General features: G+C 45.6%; 1 protein-coding gene across 1 annotated transcript; it reads right to left on the bottom strand.

Annotated features, from left to right (window-relative positions):
• Positions 1 to 1,277: 1,277 nt before the first annotated feature.
• On the bottom strand, positions 1,278 to 23,794 carry LOC122402430 (cytoplasmic dynein 2 heavy chain 1). The gene is made up of 45 exons (XM_043405204.1): positions 23,558 to 23,794; positions 22,967 to 23,295; positions 22,663 to 22,825; positions 22,414 to 22,595; positions 22,238 to 22,350; positions 21,908 to 22,150; positions 21,622 to 21,842; positions 21,039 to 21,437; positions 20,451 to 20,692; positions 19,860 to 20,183; positions 19,569 to 19,635; positions 19,169 to 19,505; positions 17,625 to 18,361; positions 17,240 to 17,402; positions 16,922 to 17,141; positions 16,682 to 16,808; positions 16,255 to 16,578; positions 15,865 to 16,146; positions 14,469 to 14,712; positions 13,738 to 14,245; positions 13,221 to 13,613; positions 12,494 to 12,673; positions 11,859 to 12,224; positions 11,204 to 11,322; positions 10,825 to 11,135; positions 10,594 to 10,742; positions 10,155 to 10,433; positions 9,740 to 9,969; positions 9,328 to 9,456; positions 9,008 to 9,256; positions 7,987 to 8,420; positions 7,788 to 7,922; positions 7,506 to 7,735; positions 7,238 to 7,447; positions 6,665 to 6,953; positions 5,890 to 6,399; positions 5,464 to 5,723; positions 4,545 to 4,739; positions 4,235 to 4,466; positions 4,006 to 4,159; positions 3,587 to 3,806; positions 2,781 to 3,517; positions 2,079 to 2,317; positions 1,689 to 2,004; positions 1,278 to 1,573 (listed from the first exon to the last, which is right to left on the bottom strand). Exons 1-45 carry the CDS (start codon positions 23,792 to 23,794, stop codon positions 1,278 to 1,280), a joined length of 12,324 nt encoding a protein of 4,107 aa, XP_043261139.1.
• Between the last annotated feature and the right edge of the window lie 1,930 nt (positions 23,795 to 25,724).

Genomic DNA, 25,724 nt, shown 5'->3' with positions numbered 1-25,724 from the left:
AACACGTTTAGAGACCCAATGGAAAGTCAGATATTTTCAGTCGCCCATTGATCCGCGAATTTTCAATGGCCGCTACGGAAGCTATTCGTATATACAGAGAAAATTCTAATTTCAACGAATAAAATTTAATCCGACGAACGCCACGAGTAGACCGCGAATAGATTGTTTGTTAACTATTGTTCGAACAAAAAAATGTTTCCCGTCTACGGTTGCGTGGTCGCGCCGCGGCAAGACAATCAGCGGTTGCATTCAACGAGACAAAGTAATCCAGAGAAAGGGATCGCGAGTTGCAGACTCGTTTCAGCGTCGAGGATCATTATCCTTCGCGTTTCGTTTCTTTGGGAAAGGGGATAACGAGCGAGCTGACGAGACAATAGTTCTTTGGCCATGGGAGTGGATCGGGCGGATAATGAAGATCGATTCGGTCACGTTTTCTCACTCGTGATTTCGAGAGCATCGAGTGGACGCTTAATTAACAATTCGACGATGTTCGGTGTTCCTCCAGGGGACCCTTCTGGCCCCAGGAATATTACGGTCATCGATTCTATTATTGTTCTCGTACCGAGTACGAACTTCTCTCGCTCGATCCTGTACAATATCGTCCAAAAGTAACAAATTGGAATCGCTCTCGCGCGTAGATCGTGTAATATTTTGACGTTCCGTACGCTTTCAAATTTTGTCACGTTGCTTTACGATCGATTCAGCGCACTTGCAGCGGATAGGTAATTTTATTGCTGTTCGAAACTAGTTGGGGAATCTTCGATTGGTCCAAACAGACGCGGCTTCTGTGGACAAAGCAATAACGAGGTCTGCCACTCAATCTTCTCCTCGGCGAAAACTTCGAGACTACTTTTCCAGCTAGGAGGCATTAAGCTTGCCAAACTTTGCCTCGCCTGTTTGAAGACCCCGCGAAGATTTATAGATTGACTTGGCGAACTAAATTTCGTTTATGTAATTACTCTCGAACTTCGTTCCATCCTCCTCGTATTACGAACGAGACCTAGACTCCGTTCGGCAGACTTGTTAAACAGTAAAATTCTGAGAGATCTCGAGGGAGAAACATAGCGATAAAATATATATTTTCAACGGTAGTACAGAAACGTGTGTAACAAATCGATTAATATTGTAGTAAAATCGTAGGTGTAATTAATACTGTTGAACATGATTCAGTCTGTATATCGAGTACAGATAAAATCAATAGTAAAATATAGCAAACTGAGTTATGGAAAAATTTTAACAGTAATTCGCGTTGTTGTCGCGATCGGTGCTCGAATAAATTAAGTTAATTTTAGATGAAAAGCAACGCCCCTACGTAACCAGTCGTCGTGCTCCTCCCTGTGAAACTTGACCGGAAGCGAGCAAATTAATATGTCCCTTTGAGAATTCGCGTAAACCGGAATGCTCAGCGTGTCGTCGGAATCGTTGCTTCTCAAATAGTCGCCCATTACTTTGTTGTCCGAACTATCCCGTGTACAGTTTTCGGGCAGGAACGCAATTTGGCAGCTCGGTGCAGCCGCAACGGATGCCGCGTTCGCGTCCAGGTCCACCAAAGTGCCGTTCTCTATTAATGCACCTGCGTTTCAAACATTTAACATCGTTTAACATACGTGGATGAAAATTAATCCCCATTCTGACTCTTGGAATTATGTTCAATTTGTAATTTAATACGACGTACGATTTATTAAAACTCAAGTAATCAACGTAGTTACCTGATATCAGAAGCCCCTCGATGATAAACGATATCTTCCACTCCTCGTTTCTACGATTCTCCAACCAATTCACGCGAAGTCGAAGGTTTTCCAGAGGTTGCTGCGTTTCTCTCGCAGTGTGTTGTTTCAGGACAGTTAGAAACGCTCGTGGACTGGCCAGTCGCGATATGTTCACTATGGACGAGGAAATAGACAGCATGGACTCGAGGGCTTGGTACCTGGCCATTAGCCCTTTAACGAAAGGCAAAATTTCTTTGGGCCCACATTCCCACTCTTTCATCCAGCGCGTCGGGGTCTAAAAAGTCAGTTTAAAAACATTGTATGCCTGTAATTTCATAGAAGGAAATTACAACAATTAACGTTAAACACCTTGGAGTCCTCGAAATGTAGAATATCAACGTCCACTCGAACAAGGTTCAGCGTCTTCTTAGTCAAATTCATTTCGTCGACGAAGAAACTTTCCAGCGTGTTCTTCTTCCTGTCGGTTTCTATGCTGGACGATCCAAATATAAAACCATTGCGATCGATCAACTCCTTCAGGTCTCTTTGCACCTGCGATTCCGTCTTCTTGCTTCTTTCGTCGCTGCCCGACACTTTGATCAGGACACCTGCGAACAATTACGCAAACGGAAACTATTATTATCTGAAATGCTTATACAGGCTGTCCCGTAGCATGTGGGATTAGATTCTACGCATGAAAACTATAAAAGAGTTCATATAAACTTACGTCCTATCCAACCTTGTATTCGAGTTTGGTACCACCAATTTTGTCACTTCGTTGCCCTTACCTGTACCGAATGCTCCCCACATACTCCTCATTTAAATTACCTAGTGTCTTTATTAGTAATCTCCCTAATTATCGTGGCATGTGAAGTATGCATAAGAGCAAATGAGTGATAATAAATGAGTCCCCTGATCTAGTTTTTCCAATATGGCGGATTGAGCCTGGCAACACCACAGCTTTGTCACTTCGTTGACCTTACCCGCGCCTCGTTTAAATTACCTGCTTTCTCCTCTATCAGTAATCCCCCCTAATTATCTCTAATTATGTCTAAGAATTTTGAACTCGACCTTTGAGATGCGACAAGGCAGCCTCAGCAGCTCCCCTCTCCCAAGCCCTATGCGCGTTAGCAGGCAGTCCAAAGCACTCTTTGGGTGAGTCGCTGTCAGGCAGCTGTTCCAAAGCCTTGAACGCGTCCTCGAACGATCTTTCAGACACCCTCAGCGTGCCAGCCAGCTTCCTGCGGCCCTCGAACACCGCGGAGGACCAGACGTCGCGAATGATCGAGCACAGGGCTCTCGTGTCGTAGTCGTCCTGAAGCCTACCGCCGTAAACTGCGACGTCCAACAGCCCCCTGCCAGTCTGCCAGCTTCCGTCCCTGTCCTTGTCCTTCTTCGAAGACATGTTCTTGACGACCAGCTCGTAGGCGGCCTCGAGATCGGACTCGTTCCACTCGTAAGGCCTGATCCAGCCTTGGGGCACGAACTTTCGTCGCTCTTGAAGCGTGGCGTGGAGCCAGGACAGCAGAACGCTTCCGGGAACGTTCGCGTTGTTTTGCTGTTTCTGTTGGAGCTGCTGGAGGGACCTCTTCACGTTCCTCTTGACGCCTTCCGGCGGCTCGTACGCCAGCTTCAAACAGAGACCAGCCAGGCTTGGGTAGAATCCTAGACACTCCTCGGTGGTTAGCCAGATCCTCGTGGCAGCGTTCTTGTTGGTCGTGCACATCGGTGACCGTAGAATACTTTCCAAACGTGGCAGCCAGTTTAGGGCGAGGTGCAGGTTGCTCAGGAGAATCCAGTTACCGTTTCTGTTGGATCGTCATTAGGGTTAGCTGTTGAAATCGTACGTTTGAAATCAGATTGGGAAGATACGTTACTTGCAAGCACTTTCCAGCGCCAGTTCAGCCTGAGCAACTTGGCCCTGGCCCAAAGACACCTCCACGAACCCAGTGGCAGACGCAACCTGGTTGTTGGCCAACGATCTCAGCTCCGAGCCAGGATCGGCTCCAGGCGATAGGAGCAGCAACACAGGATTCGACGATCCCTGCTCGGCCACCTTACCCAGAGACCACTGCGGAGGCGCCAAGTCTTTCACACCTTCGACAAATATTTGTGGGATATTGTTATATGATAAGTGTGTGGTTGAGTGTTGTTTGGTTTATGAAACAGACTGCGTTTTAATCAAGGGCCAGTGAAAATTAGAGTTCTGAGGGAATTGAGAGTTATGAAATATATATTTATTAAGGGTTCAAAGTTGTGTTCAAGTCCTATATATTTGATCATGAAACGATTTTACCTAGTACTTCTGCAGCCAGTTTCGAAAGAGCAGTGTGCAGGTAGTCCGGACGAAGGGTCTTTATGATCAAAATTTTCTGAAACGTGGTCAGCCCGGTTTCAGCGTAAATATTGCTGACGTCGTTTAGCCAGGCTGGCTTCATTCTTATGACTATCTACAAGGAAATGAAACGTTTCACGCGAACCGAAAAGTGGTGTTATGCTTGATGAAATCGAATCGAGAATTATACTTGAGGCAAGGATGACACCAAAGCTCGAACGGATAGGCGGCGTTCCTCGGGTACCCACTCGGGCACTCTGTAATCGGAATCTTCGTCATCGTCCAATACCACTTTACCTAACAGGAAGTTCCTCTCGATGTCCGGCACTGAATGCAAGGAAAGCGCCAGCTGCAGTGCCAAGGGTAATCGATGCTTTCTGTACACGGCGTTCGCGCAGTAATACAGGGTTAAACCTATTAATCTGTGTCGAAAAATAAGATCGAATAACGTACAACAGATATGGGATATTTTTAATGTGTGTAAAATATTAGTGACTCGCCGTTTTTCGATCAGTTTATCCTGTTCTTTCTTGTCCTGAGAGAGTATCGAGGATCTATAATCTTCCGCTTGCAAATAAATATCGGTAAAAGCTTCCGACGAAAAGACGTAGAGCGGACTCAAGGCTGTCGAGGCTTTCACAGTTTTGTACAAGCCAGCTGCGAATTTGGCTAATTTCTCGTGGTCCTTGGCTCTCCTGAAGGGACGTACAAAAGTTGCAGAAAAATAAAACAGTGAAAAACGATCGTTATGGTAAAATCGTTGCTAACGATTGAATGGTGCATTGTCTGACCGATAAATAACCGAACTGACGCTGAGAAGAGCGAAACAATGGTCGTATCGGAACAAACCATCTTCTCTTTTTGTTTGAAATATGTCCCCCCTGCGTCGATAAAGCACGGGGATCGATCAAGTAATGAACGAGACTATTTCTGAGGCTCTTATTTCAGAATTGCCTCGTGTACTCTTATCGCGGCGACTTTGATTGCTTTATTATCGTCGTATCGGATCCCTTTCTTCGGGATTTTCAATTTACGAAACAGAGAATAATCTTATTACCAGATTCTATCGAATCTAAGAAGTTCTCGTTGGTTTGTTTTCACGCGAGCTTGGCCATCGGTTAATGAGCGCGGCCTGAAACGAGCATCTCCTACTTGTTCACATTTCTAATTGAAACTTCGCTATATAAATGTAAACGTGATATAAGAGTAGACGCTAAAAGATGTATTTACGTGCTTTTATATTGTCGTTTCAATAATTCTTTTACCGAGGAGAATGTGGATCGAAGGCATTAGAAATAATGACAAGTTCTTGATACTGTGCTTTTCTAATCCATGTAAAAAGGAAGACCGAGACAAATTGAACAAATTAAAGAGATTCAATTATCGACTGTGTTACCAGTCGAACAGACTTTTGTCTACCTGGTGACGTCTTCCAAGCTCCGTCGACTCTCCTCGAGGGCCAGCGCGATCTCTTTGGCTTTCGACTGAGTGGCTTCCAACGACGACAAGAGCCCGCCCTGAGATCCTTCAGACTCCTGGAGGAGATCTTGACCTTTCGCGGTGGCCAGCTGCGCCAACAGATCCAATCTGGCGGTGTCCCGTTCGCCTGATAATTTTTCTTCGCGTTCCAGCGCCTCTTTCCTTTGCGTCGCCAGCTCCGGCGTCTCCTTCAACAAAACCTGTCGGGGGGAAAGTAATTAATCTTGACCGTCTCATCGATCCTTTCGATTTCAAAACGACCCAATACCGTCGTGAACGAAAAAAAAAAATACAGAACAAGACGCGAAGCGAGCAAAGATCCGTAACTATTAACGTAAACTGACGCGGAGATTCAATTTTCCTCACCCTTTCGACAAATCTTTCGGCGAGGCTCTTCGAGCCGGCCCCAAGGGCGATCTTGAACAAGACCGCGTCAACTTCCCTCGGAAAGCCATCCAATTTGTCGCGTCTGGTGGCCAAGAAAAGTTTGAAACCCTGCGGAGCCGGCAAAGTTCGCTCGCCGAGCCTCAGAGGACGTCTACGTAACAATGGCAATAAAATCGAGGGAAAGTCGACCAGTTCCTCCACCAACAAAGGTTTCCCAAAACGCACGGCGAGCTCTAGAGTGGTCAGAAATTTCGCGTCTTCCGGTTTCGTGGTCTCCATCCTGGAACCGACGTTGTTCTTCAGCCACGAGACCGCCACTCCCGATGGGTCCACAAATATGGGGACCAACGGGCCCCTGAGGGCGCAGGAAGCACCCACGAGACTTCCGGTGTCCGCTGGCAAACCCTGCGCCCGCCACAGCAATCTCTCTCGCTCTGTGATCAATAGCTCGATCGCCAACTTTTTCCATTTGTCTTCCCTCCCGGGATCCTGCTATTCATTATTTAACATCACCGTTCGCCGCAATTCTATGGCCACTCTTCAAAGGTTGAACTTTATTATTCGATAGTTGAAAAGTCTGATAAACCTCGATACAGAAGGTAAAGAATTAAATTTGAATTATAAAAGCACCCAATGATAAATGTGGCGGCTATGAAAATTATTGGGAAGTCATATAAATAAGCATTAACTATTAGATTGTGAAGAGTAGACGCTAAAAGATATGGAAGTTTGTGAATCTTAAATTGCTACATGCCTCGTACACCAACAACGACGCCACATTGGCAGCCTCCACGTCCAGTTTCTCTTTTCTGTCAGTCAGTTCCTCCAGCTGTGCTTGCCAATCTCTGTGTTCCGTGTCCAACTTCTGCAATAACGCTCTGGCAGTTGCTAATCTCGCTTCAGTGGCCTCAGCGCGCAATTGTAATCCGGCTGCTCCTCTCGAACGTTCTGCGAGTTCCTCCTGAAGCTGTGCCACGCGACTTTCGACGGTGTTCAGTCCAGCTTCCAGCTTGCCAATCTGAGCTTCCGCGGCTGACAGACGTCTGGAAGCGTCAAAGACGTTCACTCACCAACGTGGGTGGATATGATTGCAATATCTTAGCTTTCTTTACATTGGACTACTTTGGTTTCTATTTCCAGAAAGCAGTTCATAAGTCTTGTGTTATTTTTTTTTAACAAAACCCTTGGCCTAACCAAGGATCCGGGTCTCGAGGGAAATATGGGGAAATTAAATCGTACAAAATATAATTGAGTTTTCAATTATTCAACGAAAAACTACTCCTGACAGAAACACCGATAGAAGTATTCTCTTTCATTTGTAACGTACTCGGCCAGCAATCGTTGTTCCCTCTCGAGAGGCGCGACCTGCTGAATGATCCGACCATACTGCAGATTCGCCAGGACCCAGGCAGCCAACGGAGCCGCTGCCACGGATGCTCTTTTCGCGGTTTTCTCCTCGAAGCTCTCCGGCCGCTCCTTGACCAACTTGGCAACCGCGTCCAAACTGGACGACGTGCTTCTCCTCGCGTCCCAAGTTCTAACAGAAAGATCTTTTATGTATTTGTACGGGAAGCTGTGCAGCGAGGGTCGCTCACCTAATCTCGTCTTTGATCCCGCGTTTCGCCAGAAACGTCTTCATGCTGTTCCAAGACGTGTCTTTTATTCCCATTAATCGAAGAACGCCCTCGAGGACGTCTCGAACTGGTGCTGGAGGCGCTCTCAACGAACGGACCTCCGCCAACGCGTCAGCGCTGATGCCTGCTACTGCTTGCGCTGCTTGTTCGACCAGAGGCTCGACCTTGCCCAGTTCCCCTTCGATATCCGCCTGTACGATCAACTATCTACCAACGATTCCTAAAAATCAACGCTACTCTTACCTTTCTGCGCGCCAGTTCCGCGCTCTCACGTTCAGTCTCAGCCTTCAAGTTGGTCATCTCTCCTCTCTGTCCGGTGGCGCCTCTCATGGTGGCTGTGATCTGCTCGAGAGCCGCGTTTGCACGTCCTTGTTCCGCCTGTACAATTACAATTCAAAAGAGACGATGTAAATAACATGAAACGTGGATCTTCGAAAGGTACCTCCAACTCCTGCCGCTGCTTAGAGACTTCGTCCTCCAGTTTGGCCACCTGCCCGCCAGCATCCTTCAATCTACCTATCCCAGCCTGAAGGCTGGCCAGCTTCTGCTCCATTTCTTCGCTCCAGGCGACACGCAGGTGGTTCCAAGTGTGCACCATCGCCAAGAACCGCGCCGGAGCTCGTTGCTGTCGCGGGGCCTGGAGATGAGCCTTGACCATCGCCTTCACGCCAGGCAGAGTCTCCTCCGCGTCGTCGATCTTGATGCCGCTTTGAAGGTTCGCCAGCTCGATCAACGGAACCTCCCAGGACCACCATTCGCTGCCCAGACCTGGCCCGATCAGGGCACAGTGTCTGAGGAGCCTCGAACGCGCCAACCAGGACGATCTTACTTCTCCGGTGTCCACGATCATAGCAACTCGAAGATAATTGCGTAAACCTGCGACCACGGATGTTTCAAAACGCTCCGTGAACTTTTGTTGTTTGGGTAATTTTAGCTTTGGGGTGTTTTGTTCTTTTTATTGTTCCTAGAAGATCGAATTCTTGGCACAACTGTTATCACTAAACCAATTTAAATTTTCAAAAAACTACAGAATACACGTAAAAATAGTATTTAAAGTAAGTAAATCATTGTATTTAGGAGTTGAGACAACCCTCTAAGAAGCTCTCGTCTCATTAATTCTACTAATAAAAATGTGAATTTTCACTCTAGTTATCACTGTATATATTTTTGTTCGAAACGAAGGCAAATTCGAACTGACATTGACCGATGTGACGTTGGTAAAAGTTCCACTATATTTGAACCTAGGCCACTGTAATAAACTCATCAGTTTACATTGAAAATAATAAGTATGCACGATTAAAAAGACGATAGACGATTTATTCGTCGAAATGATTCTAATTCTCGAGAGAGGAGAATATTATGAATGAAATTGGATCGCGATGGAGGCGATGTTAAATGGCGGGATTATTGTCGTTCGAATGTAGGGTCGTTTCGCTTTCGAGAAGCCATGATTGGGTGCTTACGGTGGTAGAGGTATTGTTCCAAAGTGCCCGAGAAATCTTCTCTCCTGGCCACGTCCGCCAATGGCGCTATTAAGCCGTCGAGTTCCTCCGCTGTAAATAGTCCTGGTAGCTCTCCTCTTGACACTATTGCACTCGCCAGAACAGCCAATCCACTCTCTCTCATGTGGTGCTCCTCCAGCAAGAGGAGAGTCGGTTCACCGTCGATCCCAGCAGCCTGAACCGCGGTTTTCATCGAGGCCCGACCACGCCCTGAACAATCCGTCCTTTATCTTTCCAAAAATATGAATTTCCTTCGTGAAAAATCGTATCTCATACTGTACCAGGCCCGGAGTCCACCAAACGTAGGGTGGAAAAGGTGGCAGCGAGTCTCACGGCCGACTTTCTTCCGGCTCCGGGTCGTCCAATTAAAATCACGCCCCTCAGATTGGTCCCGAAAGCCCAGCTCAGACCTCGGGAAAAATTCGAAATTGAATTTTTCATATTCTAATTAATATACGAAAAGTGGACGCGATTTAAATCAATACTATGACCATTTCCAATCGCTGGGAAATGCAGAATTTCATTTTACGAAATTAGTAATAAAGCGGATAGAGAGGAGGTCGATTGCAGCAAGAACGTTTACGACGAGCGTAATCTTGTTAAATTTACGAAGTGGTTCGATAGGATTAAATCGCCGCCGGATTAAGCTCGTTTTCAAAATAACATAAAATTAACTCGATTTAATACGCGTACCGGCCACTGTGCGCAACAGGTGAGACGAAATCGACGCTTGCACGGGATCGCCTTCCCTGGCGCATCTCGCTGCAGCATTAATTATCTCCTTCGTCCATTGTTCCTCGTCCAACGGTAATAACCCGGTATTCCCGAGTTTCCATATGTACACGTCGTTACCAGGTATTTGTGTCATCGGTGCTTTCGACAGGACTATCGATTCCCAGCGTGACTGATCCCGCGATGCCAGTCTGACCAAATTATAATCGATGGTTAAAAAAATATATTAAATATGTCTCCCAAAAATTAATCAAAACTGTCGTTTACTATCTTGAGATTTTGGGAGTAAATGAATATAGTAACGTTCCATTTGAACAAAGTTATTTTAACTAAAAATTTGTGATACGAGTTCAAACGTCGAGAGCTTTCCATTTACCTAGGATGGAACAACCGTTGTCCAGCGTCCAACAAATGACGCGTAATGTCTGCTTCATTTTCCGGGGTGGGATAGTATTTTAAACTGTCTGCCCAGGAAATCAAATCCTTGGGAGTCCACTCGATGGACGAGCCACGGGAGGATTTCATTAACTCGAAAGCTTCCAGCATGGAGGGCGTCGTCTGGGCGATCCAGGATTCGATCAGTACATCGTTCCCCACCAAGGAGTTTCTCAGGTGCAGCTCCAACACTGCTACGATGTCCTTTGCGCTTGGATACCTACGATGCAAAACGTGCAACCGCGCGAAAAAAATCAAATAACAGCAAACGTACTTAAAGAATTGAATTCGACGAAATAAAATTGTATCTTAGACGATGTACGAACTAATAAACGAAACCGCGATGGGAATCGAGTCAAAGTTTATTTAAAAATACTCACGGCAAATAGCGAGTGGACAAAAGTGCTTCCAGCCTGGGATGCAATCTAGTGGTAGCATCAGCTGTGCATACAATGGTCAAAGGAACTATGGCGAATTCAAGATCTTCCTCGTGGAATCCTCCTTCTTGAAGCAGCTCTCGCACCAGCTCCTAATTTAAATAAATAATGTATTTCTTTCTGCTTTCCCTCTTTTTCTACTCTTTGCTGAGAATTAATTATTAGCGACTGCACCTGGAGGTCCTTGGAAGCCAGATGCAAATCTTCCAAAATCAGAATAACTCTGGATCCGCTTCTGGGCTTGTAGATCCTCCCGTGAGAAGATGAGTTCAGTTGCACGCAGCCCCTTTTCAATTTCGTGACCAAATCCTGAGGCCCGTAGAGGGAGGATCCTTTTATCAAAGTCGAAGGCTCGTTGGTTCTAACAGCAGAGAGTATAACGGATATTAGGGTACTTTTCCCGCAGCCCTCTGGACCTCTTATCATAATAGGTTGGTTGTCCCTGATCCACGGCAAAACAGACGACAAGGCGCCCTTCATAGTGCCTGCAAACGTAATATTTATCGTTTCAGGAAAAACTTTTAAATTTAACGGATCCATAGTATCGCGATACCTGACAGCGAAACAGGACCATCGTCCGTGTCCGTTGATTGATCAGCGTCACCGACAGCCTCCAATCGATCCGTATCCCCATTGTACAGCACAGCGTTTGGTTTCTGCGGATTTGGACACCTGCGGTTTCGAACGACAACAAATTAATCCATCAAAGAGACGAAATTCTGTTCAAATAATAGTGGACGAATAAATACAACTCCCATCGATCCGTCGATAATGAACTGGTTTCATTACAATAAATTAGCTTTCTCTTAATTATTCATCCCTGATCATTTTCACGAGGATATAGAACAGATAATATGGATAACGCAAACGACAAGCAACGCATAATAAATTATATCGATGACGACTGACGCAAACAAGGAACATGAATATTTATAACGTGTAACGAGGGTAATGATACTAATCTTATTTGCACGATGATCTAGATTAGTGTCTCTGTGTATTTATATATTTCCATAACATTTTCGTCGTACACAGGATGTACAAACGATCTATTAAAACTGTTATAAAAAATGTATAATTAATCCGTATCACTTTGGAACGCACAGCCGCGCGATTTGCAACAAGTTTGACTCGGTTTGAAGTTCGGTTCGCGACGGGAAAACGTCGATGAAGGCAAATAAAAACGCAAAGGTGTACAAAACGCTTACCAGCAGTCGGTCGATTGGTAAACGAAACGTGCCAAATCATCTCTGGGCCTTTCATCCCCTATCTGGCTGCACAAAGACGCAAGTAGAGCGTGAGAAGCCGCGGTGTGAGTGCGAGAGCTCTTTAAATGGCAACACGCGGAGTCCATTAAACCGGAGGCCGAGGAAACGTCAGCGTTGATCTTCAAGCATTCCTCGATACAGGGACAAAGGTGGGAATTTGCGAGCTCTTTCGCCGCCTCTGGCAGTCCTCTCAATCGCGACGATACCAGCAAAGAGCTGGGGCTAGTCGAGCCCAAATGAACCACCCCTAATCGCGAAACGGTGGCTGGACTCGCGCCGGCTAGCTTATGGGTCTCGAAAATGAACCTGTTTAGAAATAAATGCACACAGAATAGTATTGTAACGTTTAAATCTGAAGCATCGACCCCTTGCCTTGTGGAAACCCTCGTAGTAAAATTGCGTTCATTATTATTCCTAATGTTTCATGATTTTTATTAATCTCTCGGTAGCCTGTGGTGAAGTGCATTGAACGTCTGTTCCGGACAGTGAAAAATTCAATGCCTGTTTATGACGCGTTTATATTACAGAAAACGAGTGGAGAAGGAAAAGTAATATATAAGTGGTGAGAAGTATACTTTGTTCCAGAGCCAAGTTTCACGCCCACTCCGTTAGGTAAGGTCAGTAATCGATTGTCGTCCAGAGCAGAGTTCAGAGCCTCGGCCCAATCGGGTTCCACGTCGCCGTTCAGGATAATCCAAGTCGTCGATTCACCGGCGGATGCCACGAAGCTCGACAGCAAACCTTCCTTCCATTCCCTGATTCGTCCAGACGATGAATTAAATATTATTAAATAGCAAAATCAAGTTAAAGATATATCTATAAACTTTGGCCACCGATGATCGTCTTTGCGTCACGTTTACGCTATTGTCATTTTCCTTAACTAACGCGAATCAAGGGCAATTTGTTTCTCGTGCACGCCAGACCCATTATCAATCAAACATCATAAACTAGAATCGCTGGACAGCGGTATGGTACATGTGTCCGTGCACAGCCATGCATCACTTTGGTCATTAGTCACCCTGGACTAATTTTCGGGATTCCCAGGACAACGCTTGATGGAGATACGGTAGATATATCCTCTTCAAGAAATACTGCGCTATGTTTGCAAGAAATTTGTTTCCGTCGATTCGAAATTACTGCCACGTCCCTTCTTATTTTATTTTTGTTTTCAGTCATTTGCTAAAGCAATGGCTGAAATCATTTTTTAAATGCACTGTCTTCAGGAATAATTTTCCTGGTAACTAAGAGATGCTTTCGAGGGAATAACGAAGTTGATTTATAAAGAAATATTAACGACGCTACCTGGTTTCGGGATCGATGCGCCCGAGAAGCCTGGATTTCGGCATGGCGCCAGGATAGACGTGAAACTCGACGACCGTTTCCCCAATTTTCGTCAGCGCGTCGCACAGCAGTTTCCTGATGGTCGTTTTGCCGCTTCCTGGCGGACCGACGATCGCCACGCCGGTTCTGCTTTTCAATTGATCGTTCAATTGAATGCACCTGTTGGCGATCTCCTTGCCCAGTTCTTGGTCCTCGCAAAGCTCGAGCAAAGCAGCCTGTAGATCTCGTCTGTCGATGAAAGTGGAGGACGAGGGGTTTGCTCTCGGGAAAACGTCTTCTAACAGCAATAGAAACTTGGACGTGTCCTCCTCCGTCAATTTAGGCAACGTGGAAGCCCTGATCGCAGCCACTAATCTAAAAGTCAGAGTGAGAAGACTCTGTGAGGAAGCAGTCGACAGTTTTTGCAAAAATAAACGAATCAACGCGAGCGCGAGACTTCCCGACAAAGTATTTCCAAAAGAATTGGAAGAAAAGCAACCTGCTGGTCTCGTCCAAGTCAGCTCCCGTGGGAATCGCGTCGAGCACGGATCTGAGGGCCCTGAGGCCCCAATCGTAGTGTGGCTGATTGGAAAGAAGGATCTCCGCGGTGTCCAACGTTTCTACGAGCTGCACCGCGAGGGTGGAAGCATCCAAAAATCCAGCACACTCCAACAACGCCTTCACTATGTCAGATCTGTCGGGATGAGCCATTCCGATCGGTCTAAAGAGTCTTGCCAGGGAATCCGGAAGCTTGCGACGTCCACCGTACTCGATCCCGGCGGGATTCATCGTGATGAACACGCAACAGTGCGGGTCAAGGTTCACCTTCTGGTCGTCCAACAAAACCTGAGATGCACCGTCGCGTACAGCTTCTTGAAGAGGTCTGACCAGCATGGCCACGGCGCTGAGCGTCTCCTCTTCGAGACGATTAAACTCGTCGAAGCAGCCCCATGCACCAGCTTGTGCTAGACCACCTAGGATCCGTCGCATGCTACCAGCGTCCATTCCTGATATCGACATTTTTGTAATCAGCGGTGTACGGATTCTTTTGACAGAGAGATCAAAGAAAATAACCTCTCAATAACGGAAATTCGTTTTTAATTCGATTTATAGAGAATTCTTTTCAGGAGATATACTGACAAGAAATATTAATGAATGTTGTAACGCGTAGAAGTAGTGGGTGTTAGATTCTAGACCTTAAAAATCGATTCGCGACCGTTTTATTCTTACCTTCGTCGCAATTGAAAACTAAAACCAGCCTGCCAAGAATAGCTCCCAGCGCTTTGACGCTTTCGGTCTTTCCAGTTCCAGCTGGCCCGGTTGGGCTGCCGCCCAAGCCGAGTTTCATGGCCTGAGCGAGAGCCAGGAAACACCTTTCTGTCAACGGAGTTTGTACCAAACCTACTGCCGCCCCTTGGTACTCGAAACGGTATGGAAATTCCGCCCCGGCACAACGCACTACCGGTCCTTTATTCTACGGGAACAAATCGCTTCTTGAATTACCATACACTTGACCCCCTAACTCTAGCAAAGCGCGTGCTCGTGGAAAATGCACCGGTTAGAAAGACTACAAATATTTGTGCTGGTTCGTATTTGTCTTATTAGGTCGTCCCACAGTTTCGTGCCGTGTTTTCTAGTAAACGAGCAGACATTGTTTTTTAAACGTTCTATATTATAATTTGTTGGTTGTACATTTAATGTAAGTAACATTTTATTACTTTGAAAATTATTTGATAATTAAAGTTCAAAAACAACATAGAAGATAGCAAAAATTATAGTAGTTGGTATGTTCATTGAATAGGGGATGAAATGTCCTTTAAAATGAGCGCTCAAACAAGTCGATAGCTTTATTAGTTCCGGAGATATAGCGATTTTAATTTCAAGTCGATGCGGAGGCTAGTTTCGGGGATATAAGGGTCCGAAGCGTTTGTTTACATTCTTACTACGGCCTTGTCAAGGTCGTTGACCGGCACGTGCTCGAAGTAACTAGGTCACTCGGCCACTCGGTCGCGAGTCACGTGCGAGAAAGAGAGGTCCCGCGCAACACGTCAGACGAAGACAGAGATAGTCGAATTAGAAAAAGTACCCCTTTACATAAATTACGATATCTCGAAAACGGAAAGTCGGATCGTCAAAAACCAAAAACCATTTTAAAGGGGAAGGTTTGCTGCTACCAACAGTGGCTCAATAATGGATAAAACGCTGGTAGTTTCGGAACTACACGCGTCTAAAGTTTTAGTATTTTGAATACGTTTTCCGGGACTTTTGTAAGGCGGACAGCGAGATGGAAATTGAGAAATTACCCTTTCATTTAAATTACGATATCTACAAAACGGAAAGTCGGATCGTCAAAAACCAAAAACCATTTTAAAGGGGAAGCTTTGCCACTTCTAACGATGGCTCAGTTCTGGGACGACCTAATATTTCGAACCCCTGTTTTTTAATGTTAGTAGCAATTTCAAAGATATCCAAACGTATCCGTTTATATAAAATGGTCTCTGCATGGAACAATAATATTTATTCCTTGTTGGAAATTCAAATACAAACAATTGAAAAACAATAACCGTACATACCACCCACGATGCGCCAGATGATCAGAAACGAAAGAATGCTGGGAGAATCTTACGGTTCTGTAGCTCCTGAGCTGCCTCTGCCAGGCCCAGACGGTGCTCTCCTCCTGCAGGGTGACATTCAGAAGATTCCTAGCTACCTCGAGGTGGTGAACAGTGTCAAGGAGGAGGCCGCGCGCTTTCAAAGCAGTCAATTTGTCACCAGCATCCTCCAGCCCCCTGTACCTAGCCCTTTGTGTCTCCAGATATTCGACGAGGTTCTTCAAAGACGAGCGACCTTCCTTCAACGCGATCTCGCATCGTTCCGTAAATCGAATTCTTTCCGCCAGTAGCAGAACCTAAACAGGCGTCGTGTTCAGTTACAGTTTCTAAAGAACTCGGAAGCGGATGCTTCAAGAAATCTCTTAAGGGGTATAATTATACAGAGGAGCGAAAAATGTTTTTACTTGAGTCGGATAGGACGACGGGTCTGGCGTAGTGTCGATCAAGCATTTCTCCAAGCCTTGACGAAGAGCGTTTTTCATCCCCTCCTCGAGATTGCTCAGCCATCGCGGTAATGGATCGCGGAGGTCAACGGGGCTGGATAACTGCAACGTTTCACCTTCTGGCGATACAACGGCCGTCAGTCCATTATCGTCCTTTATTATTGATCCGACGCCCTGGTACAATTTTGGTAGATGAGCCTCCAGACCGCGGCCGTTGGCTGACACTAATTCGAGGAGATCTTCGTCGCTTAGGAAATACAGCCGCGGATAGGACGACCGCTTCTCCTGAAAGTTCAAGTAGAATACGATAACGTGCATTATAACAGTCACAGCCAGATCTCTGCAACTACACGGGCGAAATATTTGTCTGAAACAGACTCTGTGATACCTCTAAGTACTCGTCGAGGCTTCTCTGACATCTATCGAGGAGATCCTTCAAATTTGTGAAGGCTGTAATAGGGAGTCTCCTTAAGGACGACAGCCTCGGATCGCGAGACACCTCTCCCATGAGATACCTGAATGTTTGTTCGAATTACTATAAGCAACCTTTGAGTATTCATTTGAACAAAAATCTATTTAATGCTATTTTTAAAGCGTAATTTTCATGAGAAATGTCCCCATCGATCACCTGAATTCTTTGTTGGCCCTGGACCATCTCCCAGTGTCATTCGGGGCTGCGCCCCCTTCGTAAACCGGTTCCAAGTAAACCCATTTCCTCTGAATGGTGCTCAGGATCTTTATTCTCTCCTCGACCTCCGAAAGTCCGGTTTCGCAACGAGCCACGCGGGCAGCAAACCTTTCGTAGCCAGCCGCCCCCTTCGCGCCCTCCAACAGCAGTCTCAGTTCACCTTTTCGTTGAACGTAATTAGTTTACCGCGTGCCTCTCTCTCTCGGTAAATTACGAAAGCCTGTTGGGCTGTTTCTGAAATAGAAAAATACGGTTTACCCGCTCTCGCTAACAGGGTTCCATATTCCTCGACGAGAAGGATATTAGCGTTCTTGCTGTCCTTTGAATCTTGTAGTTGAAAATGAGCCGACGCCTCCCAGGATTCGAGTTCCATCAGCCCTTGGCGTATACCGCTCTCTGCCGCGGCTCTTTTCGTTGTTTCCTGGGAGCAAAGTACACGCGAACGTAATTAAAGGGTCCGCGAAAGAAAGGGGAAACATCAAGCATTTCCATTTAAAAATTTATTTCTCGTTGAAACGTCCGCAAAATAAATAAAGCATCCAAAATGCTCCCTCGAACCGCAACCACTTTGGCTACAGTCTTCATTGTCGCGTTTTGCAATCTCGAGCGGGATCAAAGGTGCAATTAAACCTTTAATCGTCACCTTTATCTTCTCGGCGTGTTCCTGGATCTTCCCCACGGAATGGAGCAAATGGCCCAAGGTAATATCCCTCGCGTTCCTGACGTCGTTCAAATTCAGAAGCGGCTTCAATTCGCCCCAATGTTCCTCCGCAATTTCGTCCCCACGGAGAAGCTGCAGCCACTCGATGGCGTCTCTGACCTCGCGTACCTTTCTGCCAACGGACGTGTCCATTTCTATGCTATCCTTGCGATCCATCGACTCGTCTTTGAATTGATCCTTCAGCTGTACGCGTATTCTACTCTCCCAGGAATCCAACCAATCGTGAAGCCTGGGCAACCTCCGTCTCGCCACCGTCCACTCTTCCTCCTCTTGGTTCTTCAGTTCCTCCAAAAATTCGGCCTGAAACCGACAGTTGGATTCCTCCACGTCCAGCTGTAGCTCTAGCTTCTTCATGTTCTCCTCGTTGTTCTCCAAAATGTCGTCGGTGCTCAGCTCGACTCTTCGACAGTCGACGTTCAGAGCGTCCAGCTGCTCCTTCAAGTTCGTCCATCTCTCCCTCATGGATATGATCCAGTCCAGGGCGAGAATTTCTGGCTTGGAAGACCATTTCGTTTGCCATCTTTCCAGCTCGTCTCGCAGAGCCACCGTTCTGTGACGAAGATTCACTTTGGCGTCCTCGAGTTCGCGGGCTACGACCGCCTTGTGACGCTCCAAACGATCAGTCAGGTCTTGCCAGGACGTGTACGCTGTGCTGACACCTATTTTAATTGTCAAAAACAAATTTTTAAGAAAAATCGACAGGTGGTGGGCGGAGAAATTTTTCGGTGAAATTAAAAATTTTCAGATCGTTCCAGAAAAATTATTTTTAGTTACAGGGGTAAATTACAATCATTTTTTGTCAATAGACATACCCCCCAAAATCCTACGCACTTTCCAGAAAAAAAAAACTGTACACTGTAATTCTTTGCTTGTAGATGTAATTTTCTTTTTCCTGCTTCTTGTTCCGTGGAATGTTATAAAATTTACTCTTTGAAATTGTATTCTTACTAATTTTGAAGTCGGAGGGAGTTATACGACATCTACGACCTAGCTTCTGAAATATTGATGAGGGTGAGGATATTACGTAATTCCACCATCGTCGTAGACTCCAACCCCAACTAATTTCAGAAAGAAACATGGGTGGGAGTCTTACTTATAATGTATTATGTAATATCTTATTTTCGCCTATGTTCCAGAGAACAGGTTTTAAAGCTTCTTGCTGTGCGAATGGTCGTTAAATATCTATGTCAGTATGTTTAACAATCTCAGTTATATGTTTCTCAAAGACGGTAACACTTCCAATGCCTCTTCAAAGGATACAGTGGGTTCGTGGAAATCAGTCCATGTCGTACTATAGAAATGTTTCGTCGTTAACTTGCCATAAATAAATCTAAGGAAATTAAAAACTGTTGTATACGAGATATCGTAAGAGTGCTTATTCATGAAATTAATCATTGAATTGAAAGGAAAAAAATAAAATTTATTGACACCGTTTGATTCTTGCGTTGATTGTATCCGTGGATTACCTTCGAGATTCTCGCTGGTCCAGGCAGCCAATACTTTGGAAAGTCCAGCAATGGCTTCCATCTCTTCAGCCATACCGGACGATTGCGCTTGGATTCGTTCGTGTGCCTCGTAAGCCAATCCAACTTCTTCCACGCTTCGAGGTCTACGTTCCAGTTCCTTCGAGGCGGAAGAAAGGAACTCCACGATGGCTACCAGCCTCGACGAGGCTTCCACCCTCAGATCGGAGCACAGACGTTCCCAGAATCGACGGGTAGCCGATTCCAAGTCGTTCCTGGTCGTCACCGTGTCCACGCTGACGCACCAAATTCTCACCTCGCTTCCCCGCAGTTTGCCAACCTGATTTTTCGTTAACCGCGCGTGAAACTGGCGAACTAATTACGTAAAGTAAAGTTAGCTAACCTTTTGTGCCCATTGTTTGGAGTCTTTGAAAGCCCTCGTCCATTCTTGCGGCGAGCGTCCCTTCAGTCTGCTCGTTTCAGAGAATTATTAAACATAATATTATATAATAAACGAAAGAAAGAGATATTTCTGCGCGTTATTGTTTCGCTTCTATTAAATATATTACTGCGAATTGAGTTTTCATTACTGAAATAAGACGATGTAAAATCGCCAGAGCGAATAAACAGTGCATCGAGTACGCAATTTCTGAATACGTTCCCGCCCCTGTAACATAATTTTCCGGCCCCGTACCGTTCAGCAACGTCAATTTTCGCTGGCGCCGCCAGATGCAGCCATTTCATTCTGAGCGTTTCCAGAGCGGAAAGAGCAATTTCGGCCTGCTTGTAGACGCCGCCGAACAGATAGCCGTTTCTTTGAATCAGATCACCGAAGTGTGCATCGGCCGCGTCCCCGACCCCCCTGAAGTTCATCGGGATCGAAAGCGATCGACGTATCGCCGAGTACAATTTCGCGCGGATCTCCTCGAGAGGCGGCCTCCATTGCAAAGATCCGTCCCGAAACGTCAGCTCCACTTTAATATCTGGCAATTTCTTCAATAGCGACGGCAGAGCGCCTCTGCAAAAAAATAAAATTGCGCATTATCGCGGACGAAACAGTTTCAAGAACATTCGAAATTCATTAGAAACCAATTCTACGCGCTTCATTATTACTGACTGGCCAGAATAACAACTCTTCATCGGTGCGAACAATTTTTCATCGACCTGCTTCAATTCTACTGAAAAGTCTTTCTTTCTATTGTAATTTTTTACGTTTGTTTTATTGCGACGAAATCTAGTCTAACATGAGGAAATATTCTGTTATATTAAATTCTGTTTCTCATGCCTGTAAGCTACGTCCAGTGCTTTGAGCAGCTGTCTGTCCCAGTGCAGTTTCCATGCTTTCGTGTTTCCGTATTCAGCTTCCACGGTGTCGACGATAGTTCTCATGCTCATCAGGGCGTCCTTCCAAGCGTTTTGATTCCCAATTAGATTAACAGTCTCCCCTTTTAATAAATTCGACACCAGGTCTCGCAACGCGCCGTGCTTAGCGGCCAGCTCGGAATTCTGCTGCGCGAACTTTCTCACCTGCGTTAATAACGACGAAGGTGCTCTTGAAATTCTCTTAAATATTTTACCAATTCAACGATGTACTGTTCCACGTACTCGTCGTTCAAAGTTCCATGCGATTATTGACGCAAAAATTTAATTATTGTACTGAAAACCCAGCAGTGTACGAGAGAAAATATAATAGTTTTAATACGTAAAACTTGCAATGTATAAAATATGCAAAATAAAAAGTAGATTTTTAAGCTTCCGTAACGACGAAGCAAGTTACGATCGAAGTCCAGTTATCAATTAGTTGCAGAAAATTTTGCCAATTTCTGCATTTCGTCCATTAGGAGGTACTATAACAATCATTGTGGTAAATTACCAATTCCTTCAGCCTGGCGGTGTAAGCGTCAACAGCCAGAGGATCGGACCAAACGACTCCGGATTGTTCTTTTACAGCGCGAGCCAGTTCGAGGGCAGTTGTGAGCATCAGTGGTCTCTGGGATGGCACCATGCGATCGCCAATAGTATTGTGGAAGGTCGCGACCTGCTGAAGGGCCCGTGCACGACCCGCCAGAGCACCTGCCCTTTCCACCAGGTCTCTAACTTCCCTAGGAAGCTCTACTCCTTGGCTCGAAAGCGCCCTGGCTTCTCTTATCAGAGTCATCAGCCTTGGATCGTACGTCACTCGCATCATACTAGTCCCAGTCAACTCCACCACCGCGGAATCGGTGCCCAGAGACAATTCTCTTCTCACCACAGCGTCCTTCGTCTCCTCCGTCTGTTGAACGAACGCTCCAACAGTGTTTAATTTCCCATAAATATTCCAATCGATTTATAATCAAACGTTTACGGTATTAAGAATTTTTATTCGCAAGAAAGAAGAAACGAGTTTCGAGCGTATTATTGTAAGAATCGATTTCTCGAGACGTATAGAGCGCATATAAAATGATTAAAAAAGTTACCCAAGCCTCGAGGAAACTTTGCCGTTTCCTTTCGACGTCTCTCAGAGCTGTCGTTACTTTTGATGAGATTTCCTCGTATCCGGGAAGATCAGCGAGCAGCTCTTTCCCTAATTTGCTTAAACTTTCCAGCCTCGTTTCCGACGACCTGGCAGCTTGAACTTCTTGGAGTATTCTGGGACTGTCTAAGAGATCCCCCGTGTCCGGCCCGGCCAGGCAGCTTTCTTATGTTTAACGAATTATAGAATAAGTCTCATCCCGTCGAGTTCAGATTTACTGTTCCAATTACCTATGAGGTCCCGGTACGCGGAAAGCAAGGTCTCCCGTTCTCCGCGTAGGGCTCTTTTCAAACCATCCCTTTTCATTAATTCGAAGTAGCGTCGAAATTCGGCGAGCAGCGAGTTCGGCGTGGTGGCATCGGCGATTTGGGACTTCAGTTTTTGGGCGACCCGTTCCTCAGCGGGAACCAAACCCTCCTCGACCTTTCTTCTCAGTCGATTCCAGTCGGTGTTCCTTTCGTCGTCGAAGACGACTGACGACATTTATCGATTGCAAAGTTATTGGGGGAAAAATGTTACTTCGACGCCTAGTAAAATAAATAAACGAATAAAGAGGATACCTCTAACATCGTCGAAGTATTGCATCAAGGAATCCGTGCCAAGTCCAGATCTTTCGCTGGCTGTCAGTAGCCTGGTTAATTGTCGATACTGAGCGCGTAACTCGGCAATCTGCCTAAAGATGACGAAGATTGGTAAAAACCGCGGTGCCAGGAAGAGGAAGAGCCAATTCTGATACCTGAGTCGTACACCGATACGAGAACATCTCTCCGGGATGTGACTAGCGCCCTTCCAGGGATGAACGGAATGATGGGGCCAGAAGAGCGTGGTGAACTGTTCCGCCATGTTCGTCCATTTCTCACAAATACTCGCGCCGGTCGAAATCGCTTCCACCTTCACTCGATCGTCCACAGTACGCATCTGTTTCATAAATAAATTCATACTCGAATTATGAATAAATTCCTTGACTGCGATATTTCTCAATTACCTCGTCTATCACGTTTCTCACAACAGACACCACTTCGTCTCCAACGATATTCAAAAAGGATCTCATGCGTTCCTCGTTGTACACCTGGTCCCCTAATTTCCACAAATCGTCCACGTAACCGGAAACTGCCTCGACGGCATCCTCCACCCCGATCAACCCATCTCTAAAGAAATGAAAATTGGACGGACAGAGAGTGAAAGGGATCAAGAAGGCCATTATTTCGGGAAGATTCGAAATGTATTGGGAAGCTTTTACGTAAACCGACTGCCGTGTTCGCTGGGATTTGTTTCAATTTTTAGGGTACCTAGCCACCGCTGCGCTCTCGAGTTCCGCCCTGATGTTCTTCAAACTTTTTACCGCCTCGGCGTAGATCGTTCTGTCGTGGGAACGATTCGCTTCCTCCCATTTCTTCCTCCAGTGATCCTCTTCCTCCTGAACGGAAGCTGCATCCGACGAACCGAGAAGATTCTCCTCCAGTTTCTTCAAATACGTCGAACTGAGCCCGGAGGAACGAAGAGTGGGAGCCCATACTTGTCGAAGGGCCTCGATCAGCGCCGATCCTTTGTCGCTTCCGGTGGATGTCACGTGAACGAGCTCGTGAAAATTCTCCTCCGTCACCGGTGCCTCTGTCAACTGTCAAAATCGACAGTATTTCTCGTAAAGAAAGGCAATCGAACTCGAGACTATATTAGTATCCAAATACTTTTACTACAGAGCGCTGATTTGATAACCGCTGGTTAAATTGTTAACGAAACTATTTCTAAGTATTCTGTGCTATTCGCTACATACTTGGATATTATTTATCAATATCTCGATCTATCGATAATATCAATTTTGAAATTTCGAAGTTAAATTCCAAGACCAGTCGAGATTCCATTTGGAATTTTCGTTTTACCTTGAAGAAGACCAACGTGTTTCTGCCGACAGGTAGCTCGTTGCTCAGTTCCAATCGTGTCTGGTCGTCCTCGTCGTCAGCCGGCTGTGCACAGAGGGTTCTGCACGTGGCTCTGTCCAGGAAATTGTCCAGCACCGATTGGCCATTGGCGATGGTCTCCTCGTCCGTCAGAGATACGCCGAAGAAATGGCCCGCGGTGGACACTATCAACGATCTACGTTTGTCGAGCACCACCATTGTTTTTTCGCGCGATTGCAATTTACCTTTACGTGTCGCGGACGCATCCGTAAACGATCACAGACGCATTATGGAGTTTCCACGAAACGCCGACCGTGTGTTTGCCCTTGTCGCGTGGCGATCGTTCCAGTCGTCATGGCGACTCGCGGTCAACACAAACCAGCTGTCAGTTAGGCCACGTGCTGGCGAGATAGTAGCTGTCGCGAATGGTCGAAGCGACGTTATCGTATATTCTGCCAATTTTTCATTTCTATCGAAAATTATTCGAAGAGATTATTGAGAAATAGTCGAGGATCACGATTGGAAATTCTAAAGCTGGTTTTTAAGAAAATATCGTTTTCTACTCATTGCGGCTACTCGATATTCATCGATTTAGGTATTAAAGTAATTGTAGTTCCCGCAAAATGATATACTTAATGGTTCACGTATCATTTTTGAACCAATTGGACTATTGCGCATCTCTGAGAGCGTAGCATGACGATCCACGGTTAGCGCAGTACTTACAACCAATTAAGGAACAGTGTAACTGACAAATAAAACACACGTCACTGGAAAAATATGTAAGAGAGAAAAGATAGACGATCGGCTCGTGAATCGACATCTGACTCAGATTGTTCTTCTGCTTCGTTTACGACGAACGAAGTTACTTTTTAGTATCAGAGTCGAATTAGGGAACTGTGATCACTTTTCTTGATATGTCGCAATACCCAGAAATAGATTCGTTAATAATCCATATTTTCTGCTGACGCAACCTGTTATACGCAGAAAACAAGATATCGCGGATAAAAAGAGTCGATGAAATGTCAACGAAACTTCATTGCGTAATGTATCTGTGATGTAACTGCTTTCGGAAAATCATTTCCAATTTATGAGTTAAAATAAAGCGTCATCGAAGAACATCGGAGAAGTATATGAATAACGATATTTAATTGCGCCTTTAACCTAAGGGCACTTATGGCCGGAGTCATATCGGTCATACCTTAGATACCATTTCGTGCATCTATAATCGATACAAGTAATAAGAATTGGTCGTTCTTTAACTATGCATTTTCATCGACCCGTTCTATAAACAGTTGCGGCGAATTAGTACACGATTTGATTGAAATTCTCGACGCTTACCTTTCAAACTATAAAGATAAGCTAAAATAAGACGTCCTAACGCGTTGCAGGTGTGTCATGTTCGTGACATTGTATAAATTCTTAATAGGCGCGTCACAAAACATTAAACACGCTCTGCCCCAAATAATTTCGATAGAAATTTTGCTCAGCAGAGGCCAGCAGAGGCAAACAGTAGCCAGTGGTAATCGTTATACGTTGTCAGATATATCAGAAGTGGTCAGCAGAGGCTAGCAGAGGCATGCAGAGGCAAGCAGTAGCAAGTAGTAACCTTTTTACGTTGTCAGAAGTATCGGGAGTGGTAAGCAGTGATCAGCAGAGGCTCGTTGGAAATTTCAAAAGTATATGCTACTTTATGATGGACTACAGATGGAGGTGGCAAATATAATAAATCGAAAAATTGTTAGTTTCATTTAATTTTTTCATACAATTGATATGTACGTTACGAGAAGGCAAATGTAAGCCTTTCCGAAATTACTTTGGGCAACTTCGGAGAATCGGGAAAGGGGGCATGTGTCGGTTTGCCTTTGTCGACTTTCCTAAACTCTACGAGCTCACTTTCATCTCTGGTGTACGTATCGAAGTACGATGTGCACGAAAATAGTTGAATATCGTTCTCGTTGAATTAGAGGCACCGAGATTTAATCGAGCCACGGGGATCCACGCATGCATGAAGTTACCGGCATTGTTAACGTTATTAACGCCGAATATTTGCATAATCAGGGTATAGTTGGCATCCACGCCTCGAATAAGCAATCGGAGTACATTCCGACGAACGTCGAGGCCGATTTATGCGCTCACATGCATACGTATG

The sequence above is a fragment of the Colletes gigas genome, unplaced genomic scaffold, assembly GCF_013123115.1.
Source record: "Colletes gigas isolate AHSC1104 unplaced genomic scaffold, ASM1312311v1 Colletes_gigas_Sc00036, whole genome shotgun sequence".
NCBI lineage: Eukaryota > Metazoa > Arthropoda > Insecta > Hymenoptera > Colletidae > Colletes > Colletes gigas.
The sequence above is the reverse complement of the archived record's forward strand: the minus strand, read 5'-3'. Positions and strand labels throughout refer to the sequence as shown.

Excerpts from the sequence above, each read along its gene's own strand:
- LOC122402430 (XM_043405204.1), bottom strand. The coding sequence starts at position 23,794 with ATGGTGGTGCTCGACAAACGTAGATCGTTGATAGTGTCCACCGCGGGC. Across the intron at positions 22,596-22,662 it reads TGAGAAACGTGATAGACGAG|ATGCGTACTGTGGACGATCG; the intron begins GTAATTGAGAAA and ends TTTATGAAACAG. Across the intron at positions 18,362-19,168 it reads GACCAGCGAGAATCTCGAAG|GTGTCAGCACAGCGTACACG; the intron begins GTAATCCACGGA and ends CAATTAAAATAG.